This window comes from Canis lupus, chromosome 10 (assembly GCF_048164855.1).
Source record: "Canis lupus baileyi chromosome 10, mCanLup2.hap1, whole genome shotgun sequence".
In the NCBI taxonomy this organism is placed as follows: Eukaryota; Metazoa; Chordata; class Mammalia; order Carnivora; family Canidae; genus Canis; species Canis lupus.
Genome location: NC_132847.1, coordinates 27,386,239 through 27,410,998, shown reverse-complemented (window position 1 = coordinate 27,410,998; position 24,760 = coordinate 27,386,239). Strand labels below are relative to the sequence as shown.

At 41.6% G+C, this 24,760-nt stretch overlaps 1 protein-coding gene and 2 non-coding genes across 4 annotated transcripts; all 3 read left to right on the top strand.

Moving 5' to 3' along the window:
* Window positions 1-1,516: 1,516 nt before the first annotated feature.
* On the top strand, window positions 1,517-23,378 carry HSPA9 (heat shock protein family A (Hsp70) member 9). Of its 2 annotated transcripts, XR_012037918.1 has the most exons (18): window positions 1,517-1,715; window positions 3,143-3,201; window positions 3,449-3,536; window positions 4,561-4,742; window positions 6,119-6,243; window positions 6,798-6,871; window positions 6,954-7,060; window positions 7,785-7,947; window positions 8,427-8,519; window positions 12,161-12,370; window positions 14,549-14,776; window positions 15,697-15,801; window positions 16,423-16,540; window positions 16,976-17,070; window positions 17,408-17,500; window positions 18,230-18,370; window positions 18,699-20,733; window positions 21,114-23,378. XR_012037918.1 is itself a non-coding variant. In XM_072841215.1 (17 exons), exons 1-17 carry the CDS (start codon window positions 1,635-1,637, stop codon window positions 18,774-18,776), a joined length of 2,040 nt encoding a protein of 679 aa, XP_072697316.1. In that variant the 5' UTR covers window positions 1,517-1,634; the 3' UTR covers window positions 18,777-23,378. The 2 variants fall into 2 exon arrangements, 1 of the variants encoding a protein (XP_072697316.1); XM_072841215.1 differs by having other exon boundaries at window positions 18,699-23,378.
* Window positions 12,774-12,848, top strand: LOC140642048 (small nucleolar RNA SNORD63). The gene has a single exon (XR_012038628.1). It is a non-coding gene; the product is annotated as a small nucleolar RNA SNORD63 (small nucleolar RNA).
* On the top strand, window positions 15,300-15,365 carry LOC140642049 (small nucleolar RNA SNORD63). Its single transcript, XR_012038629.1, has one exon. It is a non-coding gene; the product is annotated as a small nucleolar RNA SNORD63 (small nucleolar RNA).
* Window positions 23,379-24,760: the final 1,382 nt, after the last annotated feature.

Here is a 24,760-nt window from a genome sequence, read left to right as displayed (position 1 = left end):
GAATTAAAATATAAGAGAAATAAAAAGATATTAAGCAGGCTAGTAAGAATAATAACATAATAGATAAGACTTAAGTAAGAATGTGGGGTAACTTTTTTCTAAAGACGGTTTCACCTACAATGTTGTGTTTGGCTTTTCTGTTTCTTATTCCCATCCCCTTACAATGAAAAGTCTTTGGGTACTTACTTTCCCTCCCAAATTTGCCTTGACAGTCCCTCCAGAATTCCTCACACAGTCGTGATCACTTAAGGGGGGAGCATCCTTCTCTTTCGAAATAGGACTTAACGGACAAGTTGCTTCACCTTTAAAATCAAGCACAATCTCACTGTCACCTTATCAGTGAATTCACGTTTTGCTTCCACTGTATTCCCACCACTTAAAATCATGTCCGACACATGGTAGACACTCCAGTACATATTTTTTCAATCAGCAAATCACATCTCTTTAAAAAACCAGGGGCACCTGGATGGCTCAGTGGTTGAGTACCTGCCTGCCTTCAGTTCAGGTCCTGACCTGCGGGGGGTCCTGGGATCCAGTCCTGCATCACGCTCCCCGCAGAGCCTGCCTGCTTCTCCCTCTGCCTATGTCTCTGCCTCTGTGTTTCTCATGAATAAATAAAATCTTAAAAAACAAACAAACAAACAGAAGTGGTCACAGTTCAGTGGGCCACTACCATCTCTTTGTAGAGCCCCCCCCCCCCCCCAGCTCTGCCCCTGGGAACCAGCACACGGTTTGAGATGCAGGGGAGGAGCTTGGATGCCTAAGAGCCTCAAGTATTTTCTTCTCTCGAGAGTCTGCACGATAATTAGCCTAACTCAACCTAACACTCCGCAGGAACGAAAGGCGTCTTTCATAGTTCGAAACCAGAGAGCCCTGCGGTAAACAGGCGCAATTCAAACCCCCGCAACAGGCCACCAGAAGACGAGCACAGACCAGGCAACCAACGTTCTGAGCCAGAGATTTTCATTGGACGAAGGCCCAGGACTCGACCGCGCCCTCCTCCAAAAGCCCGGGCGAGGAGAACGCCAAGGCGAGCGGGTGACGCACGGGCTAGGGCTCCCCGGGGCTACGCGCGGGCCAGCTCACGTGCGCTGGAACGGCCAATGAGCGATGCGATTAGGCTCCATCCCGGTTTCCGCCGCTCCCTGCGCACATGCGCCTTAGGCACGCAGCAGGATGCCAGCTGCGCAGGCGCAGCATGCTCCTCCTTTCACGCAACTGACGCAAGGACACTGTAATCGGGGCCGTAATTTAGTCGTGTGACCTTGAGTCTTTCCTGCCGCCGAGGCCCGGGGCTGTCCAGCGTACTGCCTGTACACCTCTCTTAGCCCCCTCGCCACTCCCCGAGCCCAGGCTTGTGGTAGCCGGAACGAAAAGATACGCTTTTTCCAGCCGTCATGCCGCGATGTGTATCAGCCATGTACCCTAACTCCGGGAGTGGCTGTCAGGTAGTCTCCGGTCAGGCAGCGCGGGCGGCGTCTCAGCGGAAGAGCGGTCCTCCGGGCCTCAGCGACTAGCCCCCGCCCCCCACCCCACGTGGTTGGAGGTTTCCAGAAGCGCTACCGCCGTCTCGCTGCGCAGCTCCTGTCCGTCCGGTCGCGTGTTGCCCTCGATACTTCCACCGTCCAGCCGCCATGATAAGTGCCAGCCGAGCCGCGGCAGCTCGTCTTGTCGGCGCGGCAGCCTCCCGGGGCCCCACAGCCGCCCGCCACAAGGTAAGGAACTGTCGGGCCTTCTCCGAGGAGCTCCCGGCCTTGACCTCCCGCGGCAGGTCTCGCCCTTCAGAGACAGAATTAGCCGGCAGTGGTGGGATGTGGAAGGAGATACGCAGCCTCCAGTAACTAGTGCTACCGTTGCAGGGCCTACCTCAGGGTTCGGCTTCCGTGTCTCGGGCTCTGCTGAGTCACACCCCTTACGAGCATGTAGTTTTACTTTGGGGAGTAGCGGATAGCGGACGTTCAGCGGCTGATTGTACGGTTTGGGCCGTGCGGGCGAGGGACGCGATTTTAGTTGGGAGGGAACCGATATTGTAGGTTTCGTTTACGTCTACAAGACGAAGGGTGACTGCTACTTTTCTCTAAAATACTGTGCAAAGATCCCGTTATTGTGGAAAGAAAGAAGAAAAGCATCTTAGTAAAGTGAAAGTCAAGCACAGATTTTCTTACTTAGGAACATTTGCCTGTAGTTCTAAAAGAATCTTTGGTGTAAGATTTTTTTTTTTTTTAAAGAAAAAATAAGATCGGGAAATGGCCAAGTAGTAGTTTTCGTCATTATCGTGTAAGACCGAACATATCTTTGGAGAACGGGAACTGTCTCTTCGCACTCAACGTGGGGTTAAAAAAAGAAGGGATCTTTGGGTGGCTCAGCGGTTTAGCGCCTGCCTTCGACCCAGGGCGTGATCCTGGAGACCCGGGATCGAGTCCCGCATCGGGCTCCCTGCATGGAGCCTGCTTCTCTCTCTCTCTCTCTCTCTCGTGAATAAATAAGATATTAAAAAAAAAAAGAAGGCTTGAAAGTTTTCTGAAATTAGGTTTGATCCTGCTTTGAAGCCATTCATAAAGTGTTTTTATAAAGTGACTCCCCTCTGTTGCCGATCCTAGTTCCCTTGCGGTGTTAGCTTGACTAGATCGGGAAATACATTTGGATGATTGAGATCTGCAGCTGGAACACACCTAGTCGGGTTTAGATAACTGTACCCTGCTGCTGATTATGAAATTGAGAAGTATCTGAATAGTATTTTGTAAGCAGTGATTTTCGAGGGAGAACAGCTCTGCCTTCCAAGGGGATATCTGGAGATAACTTGTAAAAACTTGGGGGGCCTACTGGCTTCTAGCAGTAGAGGCTGGGGATGCTGTTAAACATCCTACAATGCACAGAGCAGCCCCCCACAACGAAGATTTGGTTAAAAAAATCTGTAGTGCTAAGGTTGAGAAGCTCTGTAATAATGTCATTCGACACAATTTTATATTTTTATCCCTCATTATTTGGGGAATTCTATTCAAATAAGTTTGTCTCCACAATAACTCATATAAGATTTTCTTTTCAATATGTGGTTACCAGAATGAAAGTTAACACTTTTTTGTTCTTCAGGAAAATAATGAGAAGCAGCTCAAATTTTCATGTCTTTGTTGATGTTTTTTAGGATGGATGGAATGGCCTTAGTCATGAGGCTTTTAGAATTGTTTCAAGGCGGGACTATGCGTAAGTGTAACTTACTTTCTTTGAGAAATAATAAAATACTAAACTCTAGAGTAGTGGTCTCTAAACTTGTGATTAACTCTTCCACCAAGGAAAAAGTGACATATTGGTTTTAATTTGTACATTATTTAAGGCACAACTATTTCCATGGTATCAAGTAGTCTTTTTTTTGTGTGTGTGTATTCTTGCAACCATTCTGGAGACCACTTAAGATAACAATAACCATAGTATTTTTTTAAATGTCTTACAGATCAGAAGCAATCAAGGGAGCAGTTGTCGGTATTGATTTGGGTACTACCAACTCCTGTGTGGCAGTTATGGAAGGTAAACAAGCAAAGGTGAGCATGTTTGGAAGCTCTGGATCTCAAATAGGAGTTAGTATCCAATCTGGGATTCTGTGCCTTTTGGCTTAGATAAGGGACATTCTAAAAGCTGATTCTAAGTTCCTAAGTTTCTTTTGAGGCTAACCTATGTACTTAATTGCAAGATGCTGTAAAGTGCATGGATTTGACACCAGGATTTAAGGGTGTCCTAGCATAGAGATAGGACTGTTCCCATTTAGGACCAATTGGGATGACTTGCTCTGTGGATTATTTCTATCATCAGAATCATGCATTTTATAAGTCAGATGAACCATGGCTGAAGGTGCAAGAAGAGTCTAGAAGCAAGTGAATCTCCACATAACATGTAGGCTGCATCTTAGGAGCTTTTACTGTGATAGAGGCTGTTCCTCCTGAAGGACCTCCTTGGTTTGTTCATAAAACCTTTATTCCCACTGGTTTCTTTATAAGATGCAGAGCACCTGGTATTCCTGAATTGTTATTTGGCAATTTCTTTTTTAAATGCCTGAAACTTGTAGCAGCATGAAAAAAAATTGAAGTAGATTTAATTTTCCCTACAAAAGGAAAGAGTACCTTGTTCCATTATCTTAGTGTGAAAGATTTGATATTTATTCGTGTTTTTGTTTTTAGTTATAAAAAGTAAAGAATTAAAAATACTTTTAGGGGCACCTGGGTAACTCTGTTGGTTAGGTGTCCCAAATATTGATTTCAGCTCAGGTCATGGTGTCAGGGATGTGAAATGGAGCCCATCAGGCTCTGTACTCAGCTGTGTGTGCATGTGTATGTCTCTCTCTTAAATACATTAAATGAATAAAGTCTGTTTTTAAAAAGTAAAGAAAAGTACTTAAAACATGTACCTCAAAGAGGAGGTATTTAGGAGCTTTCACAGCATAAAAGCATGCCCATTAGTACTATTGTTGAACATTTGTTTTGTGATTTGACAGATGTTTTGTGTCTTAAAACAATAGCAAGACTAGTGGTGACTGGAACCTCATTTTCTGTCTGTCTCTGGGAGTTTTAGGTGCTAGAGAATGCTGAAGGTGCAAGAACCACCCCTTCAGTTGTGGCCTTTACATCAGATGGTGAGCGACTTGTTGGCATGCCAGCCAAGAGACAGGCTGTCACCAACCCAAACAACACATTCTATGCCACCAAGCGTCTCATTGGCCGGCGATATGATGACCCTGAAGTACAGAAAGACATGTGAGTAATAGGAAAAGCATAGTTACTTCTAGAGGCTATGAGGAGAATCTTTTCACCAAGATTCTTGGAGCATCTAAGAATTTTGGAGTTTTACATACTGTCCATGCGGGCATGTCCTGCCCCTACCAAAAGGGTGTCTCCTTCAAAAACGTTTTTCCTGCCTTCAGATAATAGGTCTTCACTATGTATTGGCATGACGTGAAGATTTGGCTAGTCATTTAGGGACCACATAAATTGATGGCATATAAGGCCTAGGCCCCATCATGTGCTGTTCAGCGATGTTTTCAGCATTTGTCTGTGCTGTAATATGTATCAGTACTTCGTATCTTTTTTATGGCCAGATTACATTTACATCGTATGCATATACATTTGACCCTTAAACACACAGGGCATTGTGGGGCTGACCATTCATGCATTTGAACACCTGTGTATAATTTTTTGACTACCCAAAAAGTACTGATAGCCTACTGTTGAACAGAAACCTTGCTGATAACATAGGCAGTTGATACCACATTTCGAATGTTTATTGTGTATTGTTTATCATGTTTTAGTAAACTACCTTAGGATTTAAAAAAAAATGTTAAGCCATGAGGAGGAGGAAATCTTTTTACAGTATTGTATTTACCCAAAAATATTCACATATAAGTGGACCAGTGCATTTAGAACCCATGGTGTAAGGGTTAGCTGTATACTACATTTTATTTATTGGTTTGTAAGTTAATGGGCATCTGGGAGCTATTAAGAATACTGCTACAGAGGTGCCTGGCAGTCTCAGTCAAAAGAACTTGTGACTCTTGATCTCTCAGGGTTGTGGGTGTTCAAACTCCATTTTGGGTGTAAAGATTACTAAAAATAAACTCGAGGGACGCCTGGGTGGCTCAGCAGTTGAGCACCTGCCTTCATGGCTGGGGTGTGATCCTGGAGTCCCAGGATCGATTCCCGCATCAGGCTCCTCACATGGAGCCTGTTTCTCTGTGTCTCTGCCCCCCCCCCCCCCCATGAATAAGTAAAATCTTAAATAAATTCGAAAGCATACTGCATAAACATTTATGTAGTTTTTGTAAGGATCTCTGTTTCTCTCTGCTAGATATCTAGTAATGGACTTGCTGGGTCCATTGGTAATTCTCTAATCACTTCCAGAGCAGGGGCACAAATCTTGTGTTTGGCAGGAAGTAAAGAATGTTCAGGTTTCATCAGGGTGTTTCTACGTGTTAATGACTGCTTTCTAAAGGTTTTCATTAAATGGATTCTTGAAATTTTCATTTGTTGGCCATGAATCTCTTGGGATAGAGGATGGACGTTCATGGTGTATGGTCACCTTGTCATGGTAGGTTGTGCGGGCACATTTTTTCAAATACAATTTTTATATCTTTCAGTAAAAATGTGCCCTTTAAAATTGTCCGTGCCTCCAATGGAGATGCCTGGGTTGAAGCTCATGGAAAACTCTATTCTCCAAGTCAGATTGGAGCATTTGTGTTGATGAAGATGAAAGAGACTGCAGGTGAGAAGGTTTAGATCCCATCTGGGAAAGTTTAAAGAACTGGATGGTTCCTCAAATACCCTATGTCCCTTTGATGACTATGGTGGGTGTTGTACAGAAAACCTAGAAATGGGGAAACTATTATTGCTTACACATTACCGTACATATTGAGTTTATCTTCAGAGTTTCCTGATGGTGATTTGTCTATCTTTTCCACTATAGAGGGGTGGTATTCTGTATTGAAGGCTGAAAGACTACATAATAGTCTTTGGGCTCTGTTAGATAAAACTTCTCATTTGGAGAAACCAGTGGCTGTTTTAAGTCTTAAGAGTAGGTCATTGTAGCTGGTGAACCTTCACTTAATGTTAAAGGTGAGATCTTGGGTCTTCAACTACTATCTAATTTGAGTGTTTTCCTAAAAGGTCTCTCTGTATTAGGTCACATACAAAGAAACTCATGAGTATTGTCTGTGGCTCCAAGAGGATGACAGATTGTTAGCTTGCATTAGTAATTGTATTAGCTGTTTCATCTGACAGAGTCTCATGATTGTATTTCATTTTTTAATTCTTTTCCAGAAAATTACCTTGGGCATACAGCAAAAAATGCTGTGATCACTGTTCCAGCTTATTTCAATGACTCTCAGAGACAGGTGAGTTCAGTTGGTGTTCTTATTCAGGAAGGTAATGGTACTTAGGACACAGGGTGGAAAATGCTTTTTTCTTTTCCTTTAGGCCACTAAGGATGCTGGCCAGATATCTGGACTAAATGTGCTTCGAGTAATTAATGAACCCACAGCTGCTGCGCTGGCCTATGGTCTAGATAAATCAGAAGACAAGATGTAAGTTTGTGTAGTAAACTCCACCTAGGTTTGTGAGACTCCGTCAATGGAACTTGTCTGGCCCATTCGGTACAGTATGTGACTTTTTTTTTTTTTTTTTTTTTAGTTTATTTATTAGGCAGAGGGAGAAGCAGGCTCCATGTAGGGAGCCTGATTTAGGTCTCGATTCCAGGTCTCCAGGATCACGCCCTGGGCGGAAGGCAGCGCTAAACCGCCAAGCCACCAGGGCTGCCCTGAGTATGTGACTCTTAATTCAGGATGGTGAGATCAAACCTAAGTTGGGCGTGGAGACTGCTTTAAAAAAAAAAAAAAAAGTACTGTCAATTTTGCTTTTAAAAAAATATTTTAAAAGCTTTTTTTTTTTTTTTTTTTTTTTTAATTTTATTTATTCATGGGGGCGGGGCAGAGACACAGGCAGAGGGAGAAGCAGGCTCCATGCAGGGAGCCTGATGCGGGACTCGATCCCAGGACTCCTGGACCACGCCCTGGGCCAAAGGCAGGCGCTAAACCGCTGAGCCACCCAGGGATTCCCTTAAAAATGTATTTTAACTGTGTATTTACCAATAGCTCTTAGGCCCACATTTTAACATACTTGTTACTGCCTAAGAAAACTTGGATTTCATTATTATACTTCAGGGAAACCATCAAGTTTATGTTCATTTGGTTATTAAAATTTATACCCTTGCAGCAGGTGTTAATTCCTTTCGGTCTTTTTTCTTTCTAGCATTGCTGTATATGATTTAGGTGGTGGGACTTTTGATATTTCTATTCTGGAGATTCAGAAAGGAGTGTTTGAGGTGAAGTCCACCAATGGAGATACATTCTTAGGTGGTGAGGACTTTGACCAGGCCTTGCTACGACACATTGTGAAGGAGTTCAAAAGAGAGGTTAGTTACCAGTATAGTTAATATGTAGACATTGGGATGTTGAGAATTTCTTTATTCAGATGGATCTTTGCTTTATGTTTTGCTCTTAATAGAACATTGACTAGAATGCTGAAATAATTGCTTTTCACTTTCATGGGTGTACTGAAACATGTGGTTGTTGTAGTTTCAGTTTGGGAATAAACAAATTAAAAAGGATATGGTACTCTGTATAATGTTCGCAAAGGAATTCTGGGAACTCCTCTTTTGAGCCAGAACCCGGTGGTTGGGAAGAAATATGATTAGTTCAGCCTTCTGACTCCAGGCACAGATAGGCTTTGCAAAATAAGATTTCTTTTCCTTACTGATTTTTAAGGGTAGTAAATGATTCATGCTTGTTTATAAAGGTACAGTTCTGTTTTATGTTGTTATATGTTATCACTATACTTGAAATAGTATTTATCACCTTGCTAATATTAGTATTGTGTGTTTTTATTTTGTAGACAGGGGTTGATTTAACCAAAGACAACATGGCACTTCAGAGGGTTCGAGAAGCTGCTGAGAAGGCTAAGTGTGAACTCTCCTCATCTGTGCAGGTGGGATGTGGACAAATCCTAATAGTCTTGATGTTTTTAGCCTTAGTTTATTTGAAAAGCATGTTCTGATTAGTGTAATGTCCATCTAATCTTTTTAGACTTTTCTGGTAAAAGTATAAAAACCTTCATAAAGTAGTAAAAGGCTTTCCAGAAACAAAGTAGTATTTCTTTAAGGATGAGCTAGAATTTGTTAACCACCCAAGTAAGATTCTATATACCAGAGCCAAAAAATAATTAGGATTTGAATGACACTGAATATGTTTTATTTGCCTTAAATTAACATACTGATTTTTAAGATCTATACTGGTGTTGTGCAAAATTAGAATCATTAGCCTAGAAATAATAGGAGCTTCTAGGAACTGCTACTGTCTTAAGATCCCTCTTTGTGGGAGTCTCTAATTGTCTCATGATTATTTGGATCACCAATCCAGAAAGTGGGCTATGAAACCTGGCTGAAGGCTGGGGTGTATACACTTACATACATTTCTCTCTGTTGGCATCTGTTGAAGGTATCAGCCTGTGTTGTTCCAGTCTGAGAGGTGAAGCTTCACTTTGCCTTAACCACTAGGAATAGAACTGTATAAAGCTTGCTGGGTCTGGGTCAGAGATGCAACAAGATGGAAGGTAGATTTGTTTCTTGGTTCTTAGGCCACAGCAGCAGGAAAGCAGAACCTGTGACTTCTTTAGTTCTTACTTTGACCATGGATTATCCAGTGTGGGGAGACTTGGATTTAAAAAAGTTTTTTAAAGTAGCTGTGAGGAGTAACAAAGTCATATAGTCCTCCAGGATGATGGTGTTACTTTATCCCTGCTGTCACACAGAGTGGCAGAACTGCAACATGTGATGGTTAGGGTTAGAGGTGAACTATGTGACGTAGTTCATAGTTCATAGTGCTGCAAGAGCGCTTAAAATTCTTCCCACGAGTTTGACACTTTGGAAGGGAGAGGTTGGTGGTTTTTAGCGTGATTCTTATTAATGGGCATTTGAATTGTTTCCTGCCATTTTGCTGTTGAAGCAAAATATGTTGAGCATTCTTGAATATTAATGTTTGTGCATGTGTGATTATAAATCTATAGAATAAATTCCTAGAAGTGTTCACCTTCGTGGGGTTTACAGAGTGGTTTGGAAAGATAGATTTTTTTTTTTTTTTTTTAAGATTTATTTACTTTAGAGAGGATGTGGGGGAGGAGAGAGGGGAAGAGAGAATCTCAAACAGACTCCCTGCTGAGTGCAGAGCCCAATGTGGAAGTCCACCACAATTGTGAGATTGTGAGCTGAAATCAAGAGTTGAATGTTCAATCAACTGAGCCACTCAGGCACCCCAAAGAGGTAGATACTAATTAGGACATTATATTAATAACTGTCAAGCCAAAGGTAATGGCAGTAAGTTAAGATCCCCTGTAGGGATCCCTGGGTGGCGCAGCGGTTTGGCGCCTGCCTTTGGCCTGGGGCGCGATCCTGGAGACCCGGGATCGAGTCCCACGTCGGGCTCCCGGTGCATGGAGCCTGCTTCTCCCTCTGCCTGTGTCTCTGCCTCTCTCTCTCTCTCTCTCTCTATCATAAATAAATAAAAAATTAAAAAAAAAAAAAGAGTGGCCCTGTAGACAGAGTGCTGGGATTAAAGTCATATTTTATCACTTAATAGCTGTGTGGCCTGTGATAAATTATTTAGCATTTGTTTTTTCTTATTTTTAAAATGAGGATAATGGTGCTGCTTTCTCTCTTAGAGTTGTAAGGATTCCTGAATTGATATGTGGTTAAGACGTATCTTAACTAGTACTGTAAAGTGTCATTAATATGGTAAAAGAGCAAAGTTAGATTTGTAATTGACAGATGCTGAGAGATGAGTTGATCAGAAAAAGATAAAAAAAGGGTCAAGGAAGTATGAGGCCCTGCAGTGACCTGAGAAAGGGCTAGTGTGTGAAGAGCAGAAGGGCAGGGAAAATGGAACATCATGAGACTAGATGCTTTATAGATGGGATTTAGGTCTATCCTGAGAAGAATGAGTATAAACCAGCGGGGAAAAATTTTTTTTAGTAATCCCTACACCCCACATGGGGCTCAAACTCCTGACCCCAAGTTCAAGACTCATAGCCACCTAGCCAGCCAGGCACCCTGGTGAAAACTTAATTTAGGGGCAGTAATATGGTCAGATAAGAGATTATGAGCAGTGCTCTGTTAGAAGTGGAATAGAGGTTTGTTCTGGGAGGGGTCCTGTGGCACAGGCAGCCTTGGTGGAGGTGGTACAAGGTTGAGACGCTGTTGTGGTACACGATCAGCTGGTGGTGAGAGGAAGGACTGGGACTAGAGTGTGATAGAATGTGTTGAATTTGAGAGGGGGGGACAAAAGTTCGTGACAAACTGGTTTTAAAGAGGTGAAAGTCCTGGAGTTCAGGTTGTCATTAATGTACAGCGTTTGAACTGTCATTAATAGTGTCCATGTGAGGGTTTTAAAATTAAGTTTTAGAATGCTGTTTGTCATTTGTACAGCCTATATTTTAAGTGCTGAGCTATATGTGGCTAGTGGTTGCTGAATTGAACAGCACAAATTACCATTGTAGAAAGTTGTATTAGGTTGCATTGTGGGGTTTTTTGATTTTTTAAGATTTTATTTATTCATAAGAGACACAGGCAGAGGGAAAAGTAGGCTCCATTCAGGGATGTCGGACTTGATCCCGGGACTCTGGGGCAAGCCCTGAGCCAAAAGGCATACGCTCAACCACTGAGCCACCCAGGAGTCCCAGATTGCATTGGTTTAGATCATTAAATTGTTTATTTGGTTTATTAACATTTTGCAAGAGAAAGAAGGAAATTGTCCGTGGTGTTCTTTAAAGCAGTACTCAGTACCAGTGTTCTACAGAAGGTTGTGTTTTAAGTCTTGCTATTTATTAAGCATTTAAATAGCTAGGGTAGTTCACCTGATGAGAGATGGTTAAGGATTTGTTCCTCTCTCTTTCTCCCTGGCCATGCTTTGATGTGAAATTGGAGGGGAGGTAGAAAGTAATTTTGTTTGAGGGTCTACCTTGAGACAGGTTTTGGCATGTTTAGTGATGAGTTTTATTTAGTCTAAATATTCTGAATCCAGGCCTTTTTAGGATTTGGGTTTTATTAAATAATGGCTGTTACCTGGTATGGTTGTAGCAAGGTATACTGCTTACCATGAATGCGATGGTGGTAAAGTCAGTCCTTGGAGTTACCTTTAGCATTTCAGTTACAGCTTTCTTCCCATATTCTTGAAACTAAAAAGCCTTGGCGTGGGGAGAATATTTGGTTCAAAGTATGCCTTTGACTTTATTGTGTGCGTGTACAGAGTTTTTGAAAACATGGTTACAGAAAACAGTGGTATGACTCTTAAAGTATGTTTAGTGGAACTGTTCTTTGTGTCCTGAAGGGGGATTTTCCTTGCTATCAAAATCTTCATTGTTGGTAACAGATTCTAGAATTTTTGCCTTTGGGAATAGAAGACCTCGAATCTTAATGACTCTTAAAGAGTCATTGTCTTTGGTGGCCATTCATGCAAAATGGGTATCACTCTCCCAGTAACTTTGAAAGTCTTCCTAATGTGGGACTGTGGTCTTGCTTTATTTGAAGTAATATAGAAACGTCACCACTACGCATGCTCTCTCTGCTTCCTTTGCAGACTGACATTAATTTGCCATATCTAACTATGGATGCTTCTGGACCCAAGCATTTGAATATGAAGCTGACACGGGCTCAGTTTGAAGGCATTGTCACTGATCTAATCAGGAGAACCATTGCTCCATGCCAAAAAGCCATGCAAGATGCAGAAGTCAGCAAGAGTGACATTGGAGAAGTGATTCTTGTTGGTGGCATGACTAGGATGCCCAAGGTATGGACCCATAAAATCCTTGGCATGGAAAAGCAGAGAGGGCAAGCACATGTTTTTTCTAGACAAATGGTTTGTGTAGGGACATGAGTATGTGGTGTTCCTGCCACAGTGAGCTGAAAGGATGAATTTGTGCCCTCACTACAGTTCTTTTTTAGCCTTTTTTTCTTTTTCTCTTTAATTAAAAGGTGTCAGAAAAAGGATTGGGAAGGGCAAGGATGTCTTTGAGGTGGTAGCATGGAGGATCCTGGCCTTCATTCTTGGAGTATTTTTAGGAATGAAACAAAGTTTGAGATCAGACATAGCTTAAAACTGGTAGTTATCTAGCCTGTAGAGGCGATTATGGGCATGAGTGTCTTTGCACTATGGTGTTTGGGGTTTCTAACTATCTCTTCAACAGAAACTTGTGCAATGATGGATTTTATTTATCAACACATCATTCTGATAAGATAGGTGTGTGGAAAACTAATGACTGAGCACAGAACCTGTTGAAGATGTAATTCTTGTATAGCTTGAATAGAATTATCTTGGGCCTTGGTAGTAGTTTTTCTCTTGGGGTTTCTGGGCTTAGGAAAATATGCAAAGAATAAACACTAAGAATAAGAGGCTTTGGACCAGTAAGATATCTTTGGGTTAACAAATTATCCCAGAAGCTATTTAAATAGCACTTTTTTCTAGCATTAGTAAAATAAGCAGGAGGGAAGAACAAACCTCACATTAGCACCAGTGTTGAATTATTAAATTAATCACTGGTGCTTTTTTTTTTTTTTTTTTTTTTTTTTTTTTTTTTTTAATTTTATTTATTTAGGGCAGCCTGGATGGCTCAGCGGTTTAAGCGCCTGCCTTCGGCCCAGGGCGTGATCCTGGAGTCCCGGGATTGAGTCTCCCGATGGGCTCCCTGCATGGAGCCTACTTCTCCCTCTGCCTGTCTCTGTGCGCGTGTGTCTGTCTGTCTCTCTCAAATAAATAAATAAATAAATTTAAAAAATTATTTTATTTATTCATGTGAGACAGAGAGAGGCAGAGACACACAGGCAGAGGGAGAAGCAGGCTCCACGCAGGGAGCCTGAGGCAGGACTCCATCCTAGGACTCCAGGATCCCACCCCAAGCCGAAGGTGGCACTAAACCACTGAGCCACCCGGGCTGCCCCAACCACTGGTGTTTTTTGTTTTTTGTATTTTGTTTTTTGTTTTTTATTTATGATAGGCACACAGTGAGAGAGAGAGAGGCAGAGACACAGGCAGAGGGAGAAGCAGGCTCCATGCACCGGGAGCCCGATGTGGGATTCGATCCCGGGTCTCCAGGATCGCGCCCTGGGCCAAAGGCAGGCGCCAAACCGCTGCGCCACCCAGGGATCCCCGCTGGTGCTTTTAAGTTAGTTTTTTTTTTTTTTTTTTTTTTTAATTTTTATTCATTTATGATAGGCACACAGTGAGAGAGAGAGAGGCAGAGACATAGGCAGAGGGAGAAGCAGGCTCCATGCAGGGAGCCCGACGTGGGATTCGATCCCGGATCTCCAGGATCGCGCCCTGGGCCAAAGGCAGGCGCCAAACCACTGCGCCACCCAGGGATCCCTAAGTTAGTTTTTAGTTGAACTGTACAAAGAGGAGTTGGAGTATATCTGAATTCTAGTGTCTTGTATCCTGTTTCTTTTTTCTTGGTGTTTGTTAAGTAGACTCCCTGTCCAGAGTGAAGCTCAAGACCTGAGTGAGCTGAGATCAGGAGTTGGTTTTAAGATTTTATTTGAGAGAGTGAGCACATGAGCTGGGGGAAGAGCGAAGGGAGAGGGACAGTCAGACTCCATGGCCTATCCCAGGACCCTGAGGTCATGACCTGACCTGAAATCAACAGTCCAGCATTTGGTGTACTATGCCACCGAGGCATCCCTTCACCTCTGTTTCTAATTTAATGTGTTCTGTGGGAAACCTAGTAACAAAAATTCTTTTCAAATCTTAAAAGGGCTATGAATGATAGTCAAATATTTGAGTGTTACCCACTTGGCACATTTAGGTCATTTAAGAAAAACTAAAATATGAAATAGTAACTTGAGTGAATATTCTTGGATCTGTAGCAGCTTGTCCTGAGATTTTGCTGTGATTTTTGGGACACGTGTACTCTTCCTTTCTTGAGTAGTTGCCACTTAGTAATGAATGACAGGTTCTTTTTTCTTGATGGCTCAGGTTCAGCAGACTGTACAGGATCTCTTTGGCCGAGCCCCAAGCAAAGCTGTCAATCCTGATGAGGCTGTGGCCATCGGAGCTGCCATTCAGGGAGGTGTGTTAGCTGGTGATGTCACAGATGTGCTGCTCCTGGATGTCACTCCTCTGTCTCTGGGTATTGAGACTCTGGGAGGTGTTTTTACCAAACTTATCAACAGAAACACCACTATTCCAACCAAGAAAAGCCAGGTAAGAGTCACCTACTCCTACATTGTCATGGAGATACTAGGGTCTCTGATAGATGTGATTGCACCCCCTCTTGTGGAGCTTTTCCTAGAATACTTTGCTTTCTGTATTGAGAGCCCATAATAGTTGAGTGGGTGCTAAGAATCTTGTTTTTTGGGAGGTTTTTTTTTTTGTTCCTGAAAAAGTTATTACCTGTCAATAGTGATGATTGTAGGGAGGGTATCAGTAGTCTCCTTCACCAGATTAAAATAACTTTACAGAAGGAACTTCATCATTTGGGACTAAATTCCCTGTGTTCTTCTGTACTGTTCTGAAAGGCAGTAAAGAGAAGGAACTGGCCAAGATTAGGGGAGTGTACTTGTTTTATGGGTGAGTGATGGCGGGGGTTCCTTAGATACCAAGCAGGGCTAGTTGGACAGTGGCTCACTTTTTTTTTTTTCTGTCTTAGATTAAGAACTATTTCTTGCCTTTCCCAATTTTGAAGTTTTTCTGAAAAGCTGTTAATATCTAACGGATATTGCTATTTGTTCAGTGATATATTGCCAACACATCATTCTGAAGAAAACTGTGGTGACTTCTGTGACTGAGTATAAAATAAATGACATGGTCTCTGATCTATCTCTTCAGATGAGCATGTTTCAACATTTCATCTTTTTAGCTCCTCCTCTTGAAGCCTTTTTTGTGAATGCTCCTGCTTTGTATAGTGCATTTACTTAGTTGAAACAGTAGCTATTGTATACCCTTTGACTATGCTAATTAATCCTACTCCTGTTCCCTGCAAAGATTTAATAAGCCTTTGTTCGGAACATCCTGCGCCTTGGACTCTAAAGTGTTGAGATGTGAATTTCTTTCTTTGGCTTGCACTTCATATAAGGGAATTAGCCTGATCAGACTGCCAATCCAGAGAATTTCTTTCTCCCTAGGTGTTTTCTACAGCTGCTGATGGTCAAACTCAAGTGGAGATTAAAGTGTGTCAGGGTGAAAGAGAGATGGCTGGAGACAACAAACTTCTTGGACAATTTACTTTGGTGGGTATGAGGAATCATGGATAATATATTGCTCATTCCTTTTACTATACAATTAAACTATATTTTAACCCTTAATGATAACCAAAACACTAAAACACAAGGACCTAGTCTGTTACCTTAGTTCAATGTACAGATGAATTCTGCAGCTGGATACCCATGGCTTCAATTTTTACCTGAAAGTCTTGTTTGTTCTCTGTGTCTTAGGAACTTCATCAAGAAGATGATAAATACAAGAGCCAGGAAAATATTCATAAACAATATTAATCAGGAAAAATTCCTGATTGCTAATTTAAGATATATGCTATTGGCTTTTGTCAGCATTGTTTATTAGTTCTTGGGAGATGAAAAGTCTAGGAGACTTTTCCTTTCATTCACTAGGTCCTTGGGTACATAAAGCCATTATGGTTACTTGCTGTGGTGAATCTTTTACTGAGCCCTGTTTATTTCAGGTAGCAATGAAACTTCTACCCTTATTAGAAACTTGTGGTTTTGTACATTTTATTTTAACTGTTGTTTGTTCCTCCCAGGAACAAGTTACTTGTTTACCCAGAAAACTGTACAGATATGGAAAAGAACACGGGACCTCTTAGGGGGAAACTTAATACTGTGTATTTATTTTAGATTGGAATTCCCCCAGCCCCTCGTGGAGTCCCTCAGATTGAAGTTACATTTGACATTGATGCCAATGGGATTGTACATGTTTCAGCCAAAGATAAGGGTACAGGACGCGAGCAGCAGAGTAAGTACTCTTATTTATCAGAGTGTTAGAGTGAGGCGAGGGACCTTGGAGTTCCTCTGGTTGAGAACTACACCTAATAGGTTGTACATATCTTTACCCCCAGCCTTAGGGGAGAGGAGTCAGTCCTTTTTGCCTCTTTTCTCTTGGATTGGCAGGTTCAAATTAACAAGTGTGATGTTTATTACCCCAGATAAGCAAACACTGGGCTTCTGGATTATTGAAGTTTTGGTAAGCAGGCAGGTCAGTTTGGTCTGTGTATTTCAGACCCTTCATTTTCTTTTTATTGTAGGAGTACAAAGTTTTCCTGTCTTTTATAATACACCTCAAAATCGGCTACTCTGAACAGAAATACTCATTTTTCTTAATACGATAGAGTAAGAAGCAGAAGATTTTACTTGGAAAATAACAGGATGCCTTTTTTTTCCCTCACTGTAGTTGTGATTCAGTCTTCCGGTGGGTTAAGCAAAGATGATATTGAAAATATGGTTAAAAATGCAGAAAAGTATGCTGAGGAAGACCGGCGAAAGAAGGTAACTACTTTCTGCCTCTGCAGCTGGGAGGTGAAAGTGGGAGTTTGGAGATGTATCCTTGATCATCTTTGTAATCTTTCTTGGAATCTATCCTCCTTCCCTCTTTGCTGGAAGCTTTTGTGTGGAATGCTTCTCTCAGTCTTTCCGTATCAGAATTCTTATGTTCTACTATCTCAGCTAAAATCCCTTATCGACATCCTAGACTACTTCAGACCACAGTAATTTGTTTTTATTCTGTAACTGTATGCATCATTTAGCATGTGGTCTTGCTCAATGGGGACATTCAGCCAACTGGTTGTTTGGGAAGTCTTTATACTAAATTTCTAATTTCTCTTAGGAACGGGTTGAAGCAGTTAATATGGCTGAAGGAATCATTCATGACACAGAAACAAAAATGGAAGAATTCAAGGACCAATTGCCTGCTGAGGAAGTGAGTCTTCTTTTAAAATAGTAAATGAAGTTAAGAGGTAGTGTCACCAGTGTCAATGAAGTTTGTTTTTCTGTGTGGGTCTTGATAGGCATTTGGCAGTAGTTTTTGTTTCTGAGAGGCTTTATATTTCTTTTTCATATTTTCACATTTCATGAATGTTTATTCATTTGGGGCCATTTCACAAATAAATGGAGGGGCGCTGGGGTGGCTTAGTTGGGTAAGTGTCTGTATTCAGCTCAGGTCATGATCCCAGGGTCCTGGGATTGAGCTCCACATCAGGATCTCTGCTCAGCGGGGAGTCTGCTTCTCCCTATGCTCCTCCCCCCTGTTCATGCATGGACGTGGGCGCATACGTGCATGCCTGCTCTCACTCCCAAATCTTTTTTTAAAAATAAGAAAATGTAGATAGAATTCTAAGGACAAGTTCTGTCAGTGATAGGAATTTGGGGGTTTTTTTGGTTTTTTTTGTTTTGTTTTTTAGATTTTATTTATTCATGAAAGACACAGAGCATGAGAGAGAGAGGCAGAGGGAGAAGCAGCTCCATGCAGGGAGCCAGACATGGGACTCCATCCCGGGTTTCCAGGATCACAACCTGGGCTGAAGGCGGCGCTAAACCGCTGAGGCACCTGGGCTGCCCTAGGAATTTGTTTTTTAATGTTTCTGAGTATTACTGCTACATAAAATGGGATAAGAAACCCAGGGAAAAAAAAAAATTTTTTTTTTTTAAGTGCAACAAGCTGAAAGAAGAGATTTCCAAAATGAGGGAACTTTTGGCTCGAAAAGACAGTGAAACAGGAGAAAACATAAGGCAGGCAGCATCTTCCCTTCAGCAAGCATCACTGAAGCTCTTTGAAATGGCATACAAAAAGGTATGTGGGCTGAAGGGCATTTTGCGCAATGAATTTGCCCCTAACTTGATTTCAACAGAACTGCTGTTGATTATTATCATTGATGGCACTGTATATGGCCATTTATGAAACAGTATTGGAGTTGGAAATACTTTTCCTGCCTTCTTGACTCTGCTTTGGAAGGGAGGGTAATAGCAGCCAAAGGGAAGGACACACAGAAGCCAAAAGTAGTGTGTGTACAAGGAGGGGAGGGAGTGGAAGAGGCAGGATATGCCTCCATTTTTTAGTTTATCAAAGTGCAAACTGTCAGCCTTAACATTAAATGAGTTGCTCTCAAATATTTTAACAGATGGCATCTGAGCGAGAAGGCTCTGGAAGTTCTGGCAGTGGGGAACAAAAGGAAGATCAAAAGGAGGAAAAACAGTAATGCCAAACTTTGGAGTCGAAATATGATGCTTGGGAGTGAAGGGACTTCTGAGCAGAAATGGGCAAACTTCAATCTTTTACTGTGTTTTTGCAGTATTCTATATATAATTTCCTTAATATGTAAATTTAGTGACCATAAGCTAATGATCATTTAATGAGAATTTCAACCGTACAAAATTCAGAGTACTCTGTAGTCATTTATCATCTGCATGTAAAGGGAGGGGAAGATTTGTTGATCATTATAAAAACAATGTTTTGTGCTTTAGTAGCTGTATTTTCAAGAGGTGAAACCATACCATTTCTGAGAACGATGAAGGTAGTCGGCCACACACCTGGAATGAGACTATATGGGGATGAGATCTTCTAGTGAATTAAGAACTACTACACCAGCCTATGTGTACATGGGATTCTTCATGAAACTGAGGCCTTACAAGGCAAGCCAGCAGTGCCATGTTGGAGGGTAGGGCAGGAGTAGCTAGATCAACAGAAAAATAGCTGTTACGTACAGCTTTGTATTTTTAAAGGTAATAGGGCTCCCTGACTTTCCTAAGGCATATTTTTCTAGCTGCCTTCTGGCCTGTGTCTGGCTTCCTTGTTGATGGCTTTTTTTGATCATTTTGGTTTTTTTTTTTTTTTTTTTTTTTTTAATAAATCTGAAAAAGTATCTTGATCTCTTGTTTGTGAGAAGTGAGGCTCTGAGATTTAGCTTCAGGAATAGGACATGAATACTTCCCCAAGTTCTCTGACCTAAAGCCATTCGAGTGGAATACAGGATTTTCTAACATCAGCTGAAAATACAAATTCAGGATTTGGAAGGGCTGGTTGATGAAATAATATGCATTAATTACCAAGAACAAGTCCATCAGGAACTGATGCTTCCAACATTTCTCCTGTTTAATCTTGAGTGAGTTGCCTTGTCCCATATCCTGTCATGTAGTTGGAATTACATGCGGACACCTTCAGAAGAAGGGTGAATATCTTTCCTATTTATTTAAATGTGAAGAATTCTTTCCAAAAGTTTTCCAGCAGATCCCCCCCCCCCCTTTTCATGGATTACTGCCATATACTGTGCTCAAAGGAATCTACTGTTCAAGAACATGGGCTTAGATCCTGTTAGATGTAATGCCTCCTTTTATTTTGTGATATCTAGAAATTGCTGTACAATTAAGTCAGTATAGTTAGTGCTTTAATGTGAAGGAGATTGTTTACACAGTAATTACATTCCTGGAAACTTTAAGTGTTCCTTAACACCCATGTAAACACTTGTGGAGATTCCTATGAAAAATAAATCCTAGGCTCAAATTTTCAGCTACATGAATACTTGGGAACCTTGTGGGATGCACAGTAACTCTTTGTAAAAGATTATTTTTTGACATATTGTAGCATCTTTTGTCAGCCTTTCCCCACTGAATGCCTCTAGAGTATCCTAATCATTGTGATAATAAGCACCCCCGCCTCCAAGGACTTCTAAAGCACCCCAGTTATAAACCAGTGCCTTTTTATTACAGATTCATCCTTGCTATCAGGTAAAACTGCTGCTTGGAAAGGTACTCAAATAACATCTCAAGCTACCCCATGTGTAGTGAACACATGGGACAGTATTTCAGTTACCTACCAGTAAAAATGATAGTGGTCCAGACAACCTTGAAAGACAAAGTTTTTTTATTTTTCAGATCCATTGTCCCTTCTGTAGTGACAACTGCTTGCTTGGGCACCAAAGGACTTCTTTACCTTGCTAAGAGGTCTTCCCAGTTAAATAAGCTGCTTATAGATGCCTAAACAAAGTCGTCAAATCTTAGTCATTGCCCCAAGTACACCCAGAACCATCCTCCTACCACTGAGTGTAATTTACTGGTTAGTAGTTTTCCCCATTTAAAATCATACCCTTGGGGCAGCCTGGGTGGCTCAGTTTAGCACCGCCTTTGGCCCATGGCATGATCCTGGACACCCGGGATCTGGTCCCATGTCAGGCTCCCTGCATGGAGCCTGCTTCTGCCTCTCTGTCTCTCATGAATAAATAAAGTCTTTTTAAAAAATAAAGTCACACCCTTGCCACTGGTGATTTCCCACTGTAGTCCTCAAATCAAAAGTAATACGTGGCATTTCCAGGTGCCTGAGTGTCACTTAAGGCTCAGGTCATGATTTCAGGGTTGTAGGATCAAACCCTAAGCCCAGTAGGCTCTGCTCAGTGGGAAGTCTGCATGAGATCCCCTACCTCTGCCTACCATCTCCCCTTACACACATGCACACCCTGTCAAATATTTTATTTTTTTTTTTAATTTTATTCATTTATCCATGAGAGACACAGAGAGAGAGAGACAGGCAGATGGAGAAGCAGGCTCCATGCAAGGAGCCTGATGTGGGACTCGATTCAGGGTCTCCAGGATCACACCCTGGGCTGCAGGCGGCGCTAAACCGCTGTGCCACTGGGGCCGCCCCCTGTCAAATCTTTTAAAAACCATGTGGCATCTGTCCTTTTAGGTAATAATAGTTTCTTTACTTTTTTAGGACACTGATTTTTGAGTATAGGCCATTTCATTTATAGAATGGCCCTTTGTATTCACCTGATGATTTCCTTGAGTTCGGAGTCCTGTACGTAGTATTGGTAGAAATACCACATAGGCGTTAGGTGTATCGATATATTCATTACCAGGGAGGATAAACTGCTATGCTCCACGCCTGTTCGTTATGAAACTACTTTTAATAAGTTTTTACGGTGGCTTGATTTTCAGTATAACATTTACACTAGAGATTCCATAGCAAGAAGAAACTTTAAGAATAAAAGTGAATTCTTATAGATGGCACATGAGATAGAATGAAGGGACGAGCCAGATTTTGGAAACTCAGATACCACCGTGACTGCTTTGTAAGAGCTATGTCTCCTCTAGTATCAGAACAACGAAACGGGTGAAAGCTTTAGATAGAGGAACTATAGGGTGACCTACATTAATCTGTACAGCATGGAGGTAATTTAGCAATTACAGAACCACTGAAACAGCCATTTCCATAGGTTAAAAAACACTGAATATCAACAATTTGATATGGTTAAGCCTAATACAATGTACCATCCTCAAACCCATTTCTGCTGCAGCACAGTCAGGAAGCTGAAATTTGGGGGGAAGGGTGGAGAAGAGTCTTAAGCAGGCTCAAACACAGAACCCAATGCTGGCCTTGAGCTCATGACCCTGGGATCTTAGCTGAAATCAGAGTTGGATGCTTGACTGATGGCCACCCAGGTGCTCCAAGAAGCAGAAATTTTGACTCTAAAGAGAACTGGCAGCTGAATCAGCCTTTAATAATTATGAGCTTCAAGTTTGAGATCAGGCAACAGGAAAGGAACATTGCTACCTAGGACAAATGGGCTGGCTCAGTGGCAAAGCATACAACCATGATCTAGGGGTCATGAGTTTGAGCCCCACACTGGGTGTGGAGCCTAGTTAAAAATGAGAAAAAGTTCAACCTAAATCACAGGTTCTTTTTTTTTTTTTTTAAATCACAGGTTCTTAAACAGGTTCGTTCTTGTACTCCTGACCCAACAGGTGGAGGTTTGAAGTAATAGGGAAACAGGGAGTCCACATGAGTGACTTCTGGGAGTCCATAAAACACTAATTCTAGAATTCAATATATTTCTGAAGAAATGGTCTGTTGCTTTTACTGATTTCTTGGGAACCTGACCAAAATGGGTTAAGACCATTGCTTTCCTCGATGGGAACTCATTCCACCTTTACTGGTCTAGCTTAATAAATTCAAGACCTACTCCTCTGGTCCATGTCCCCCTTGCATTTGCCAGTTCATCAATTTTGCTTTTGTATTTCTTAAGCATCCTTATCCATCTTCATTAAGCCTTAACCACACTGGCTGTGTACTCATAATTTTACTCTAATATTTCTAAAAGGATTATTATAAAAAAAAATCATGATCACATAAAAAAACGTGAGCAACTCTTTAATAGCAACCAAATGTCCAAATTTACCCATTTCACAACTTTAAGAGCTTATTTTAAGTAATTTCTACACCCAATGTGGGGCTCAAACCCTGAGATCAAGATTCACATGCTGTACCTACTAAACCAGCTGGACGCCTGGTTCACAGCTTTTTGAAATGTTAAACCAGAAACCAAATAAAGGCTACATCCTATATTGGTTGATAGGTTCCTGAAGACTTTCAGACTATACGTTTCCTTGCTTCCTTTCCCCCCGCAACTTTGCTATTTATTTATAAAAATTTATTGTTTTAAAATAATATTCTAAAGGGGGAGGGATTACTCTATAATATTCTAGAGACGGAGAGCATCTCAAACAGCCTCCCCATTGAGCAAAGAGCCAGACACAGGGCTCAATCTCATGACCCGCAATTTAGTTAAGAAACTGGCCCACCTGTCCTATAATATCCCACATAGTACATTTTACTGATTGCATCCCTGTGATGACATTTAACATGTTCTTCCATCCCCAACTGTGAACTGATTCAAGCTTCCTGACAAGAATAGGTGCTGCATATTTCCATCAGAGGGTACATAATTCTGGTTGGTTCTTACGTGATGTTAGCCACTGATGACTATTAACCTAGATCTCTAATTTCATTAAAAGTAATGTAGCCTGGAGCACAAGAGTGTCTCAGTTGTTTAAGTGTCTGACTCTTCGTTTTGCCTCAGGTTATGATCTTGATCTCTCCCTTTCCCTCTCTCCCAGCTCTCGTGGGCGTGCTCTCTAAATAAAATCTTAAAAAGTAGGACTATCCTATCTTCACTTTTTAGTTGGGATACGTCTGTAGTGAGAAACTTGCCCTCATAAGAAGTACTTAGTTACCCTGAGGTACAGTTCATACAGGATTCTTTATGTATTGGTTTTAAGAATGAGTTGGTTTTGTATTATTCAAAGGTGAGACCAATGAGGTTTCTTAGGTGTCAGTGTGAGCTCACAGATTTTATGTGTTTCAATTCACTGTAGTTCATAATGATGCTGAAATTGTTCTATTTTTGGCCTGTGGAAGCTCTTCATGTTGACTCTTAAGTTCTTTTGATAGGACCTCAGTAGTCAAGAACAAGTCTCTTCAATAAATGATGTTGGGAGGGCAGCCCCGGTGGCGCAGCTGTTTAGCACCGCCTGCAACCCAGGGTGTGATCCTGGAGTCCCAGAATCGAGTCCCATGTCAGGCTCCCTGCATGGAGCCTACTTCTCCCTGTGTCTCTGCCTCTCTCTCTCTCTCTCTCTGAATAAATCTTAAAAAAAAAAAAAAAAAAAACATGGTGTTGGGAAAATTGGATAGCCACATGCAAAAGAATGAAGAAACTGGGCAGCCTGGGTGGCTCAGCAGTTTAGCGCCGCCTTCAGCCCAGGGGTGATCCTGGAGCCCCAGGATCGAGTCCCAGGATTGAGTCCCAGGTTGGGCTCCCTGCATGGAGCCTGCTTCTCCCTCTGCCTGTGTCTCTGCCTCTCTCTCTCTCCTCTCTGTGTATTCTCATAAATACGTAAATAAAATCTTTAAGAAAAAAAAAATGAAACTGTACCACTATCTTACACCATACACAAAACGGATTAAAAACTTCTAAGAGCTGAAACCATAAAACTCCCAAAAGAAAATAAAGGCCTTAAGCTCCTTGACATCTGTCTTGGTGATTTTTGGATTTAACAACAAAAATACAACAGGAAAAAAGTGGGACCACATTAAACTGAAAAGCTTATGCACAGCAAAGAAAATAAAAAGGCAATCTAATGAATATAAAATAAGTAAAATATCTGAAAAGGGTTTTTCTTTTTTTAAAAGATTTTATATATTTACTCACGAGAGACACAGAGAAAGAGAGGCAGAGACATAGGCAGAGGGAGAAGCAGATTCCATGCAGGAAGCCTGATGTGGGACTCGATCCCAGGACCCCTGGGATCATGCCCTGAGCTGAAGGCAGATGCTCAACCACTGAGCCACCCAGGTGTCCCGAATAATAAAATCTTAAAAAAAAAAAAAAAAGATTCTCTCCCCTTCTTG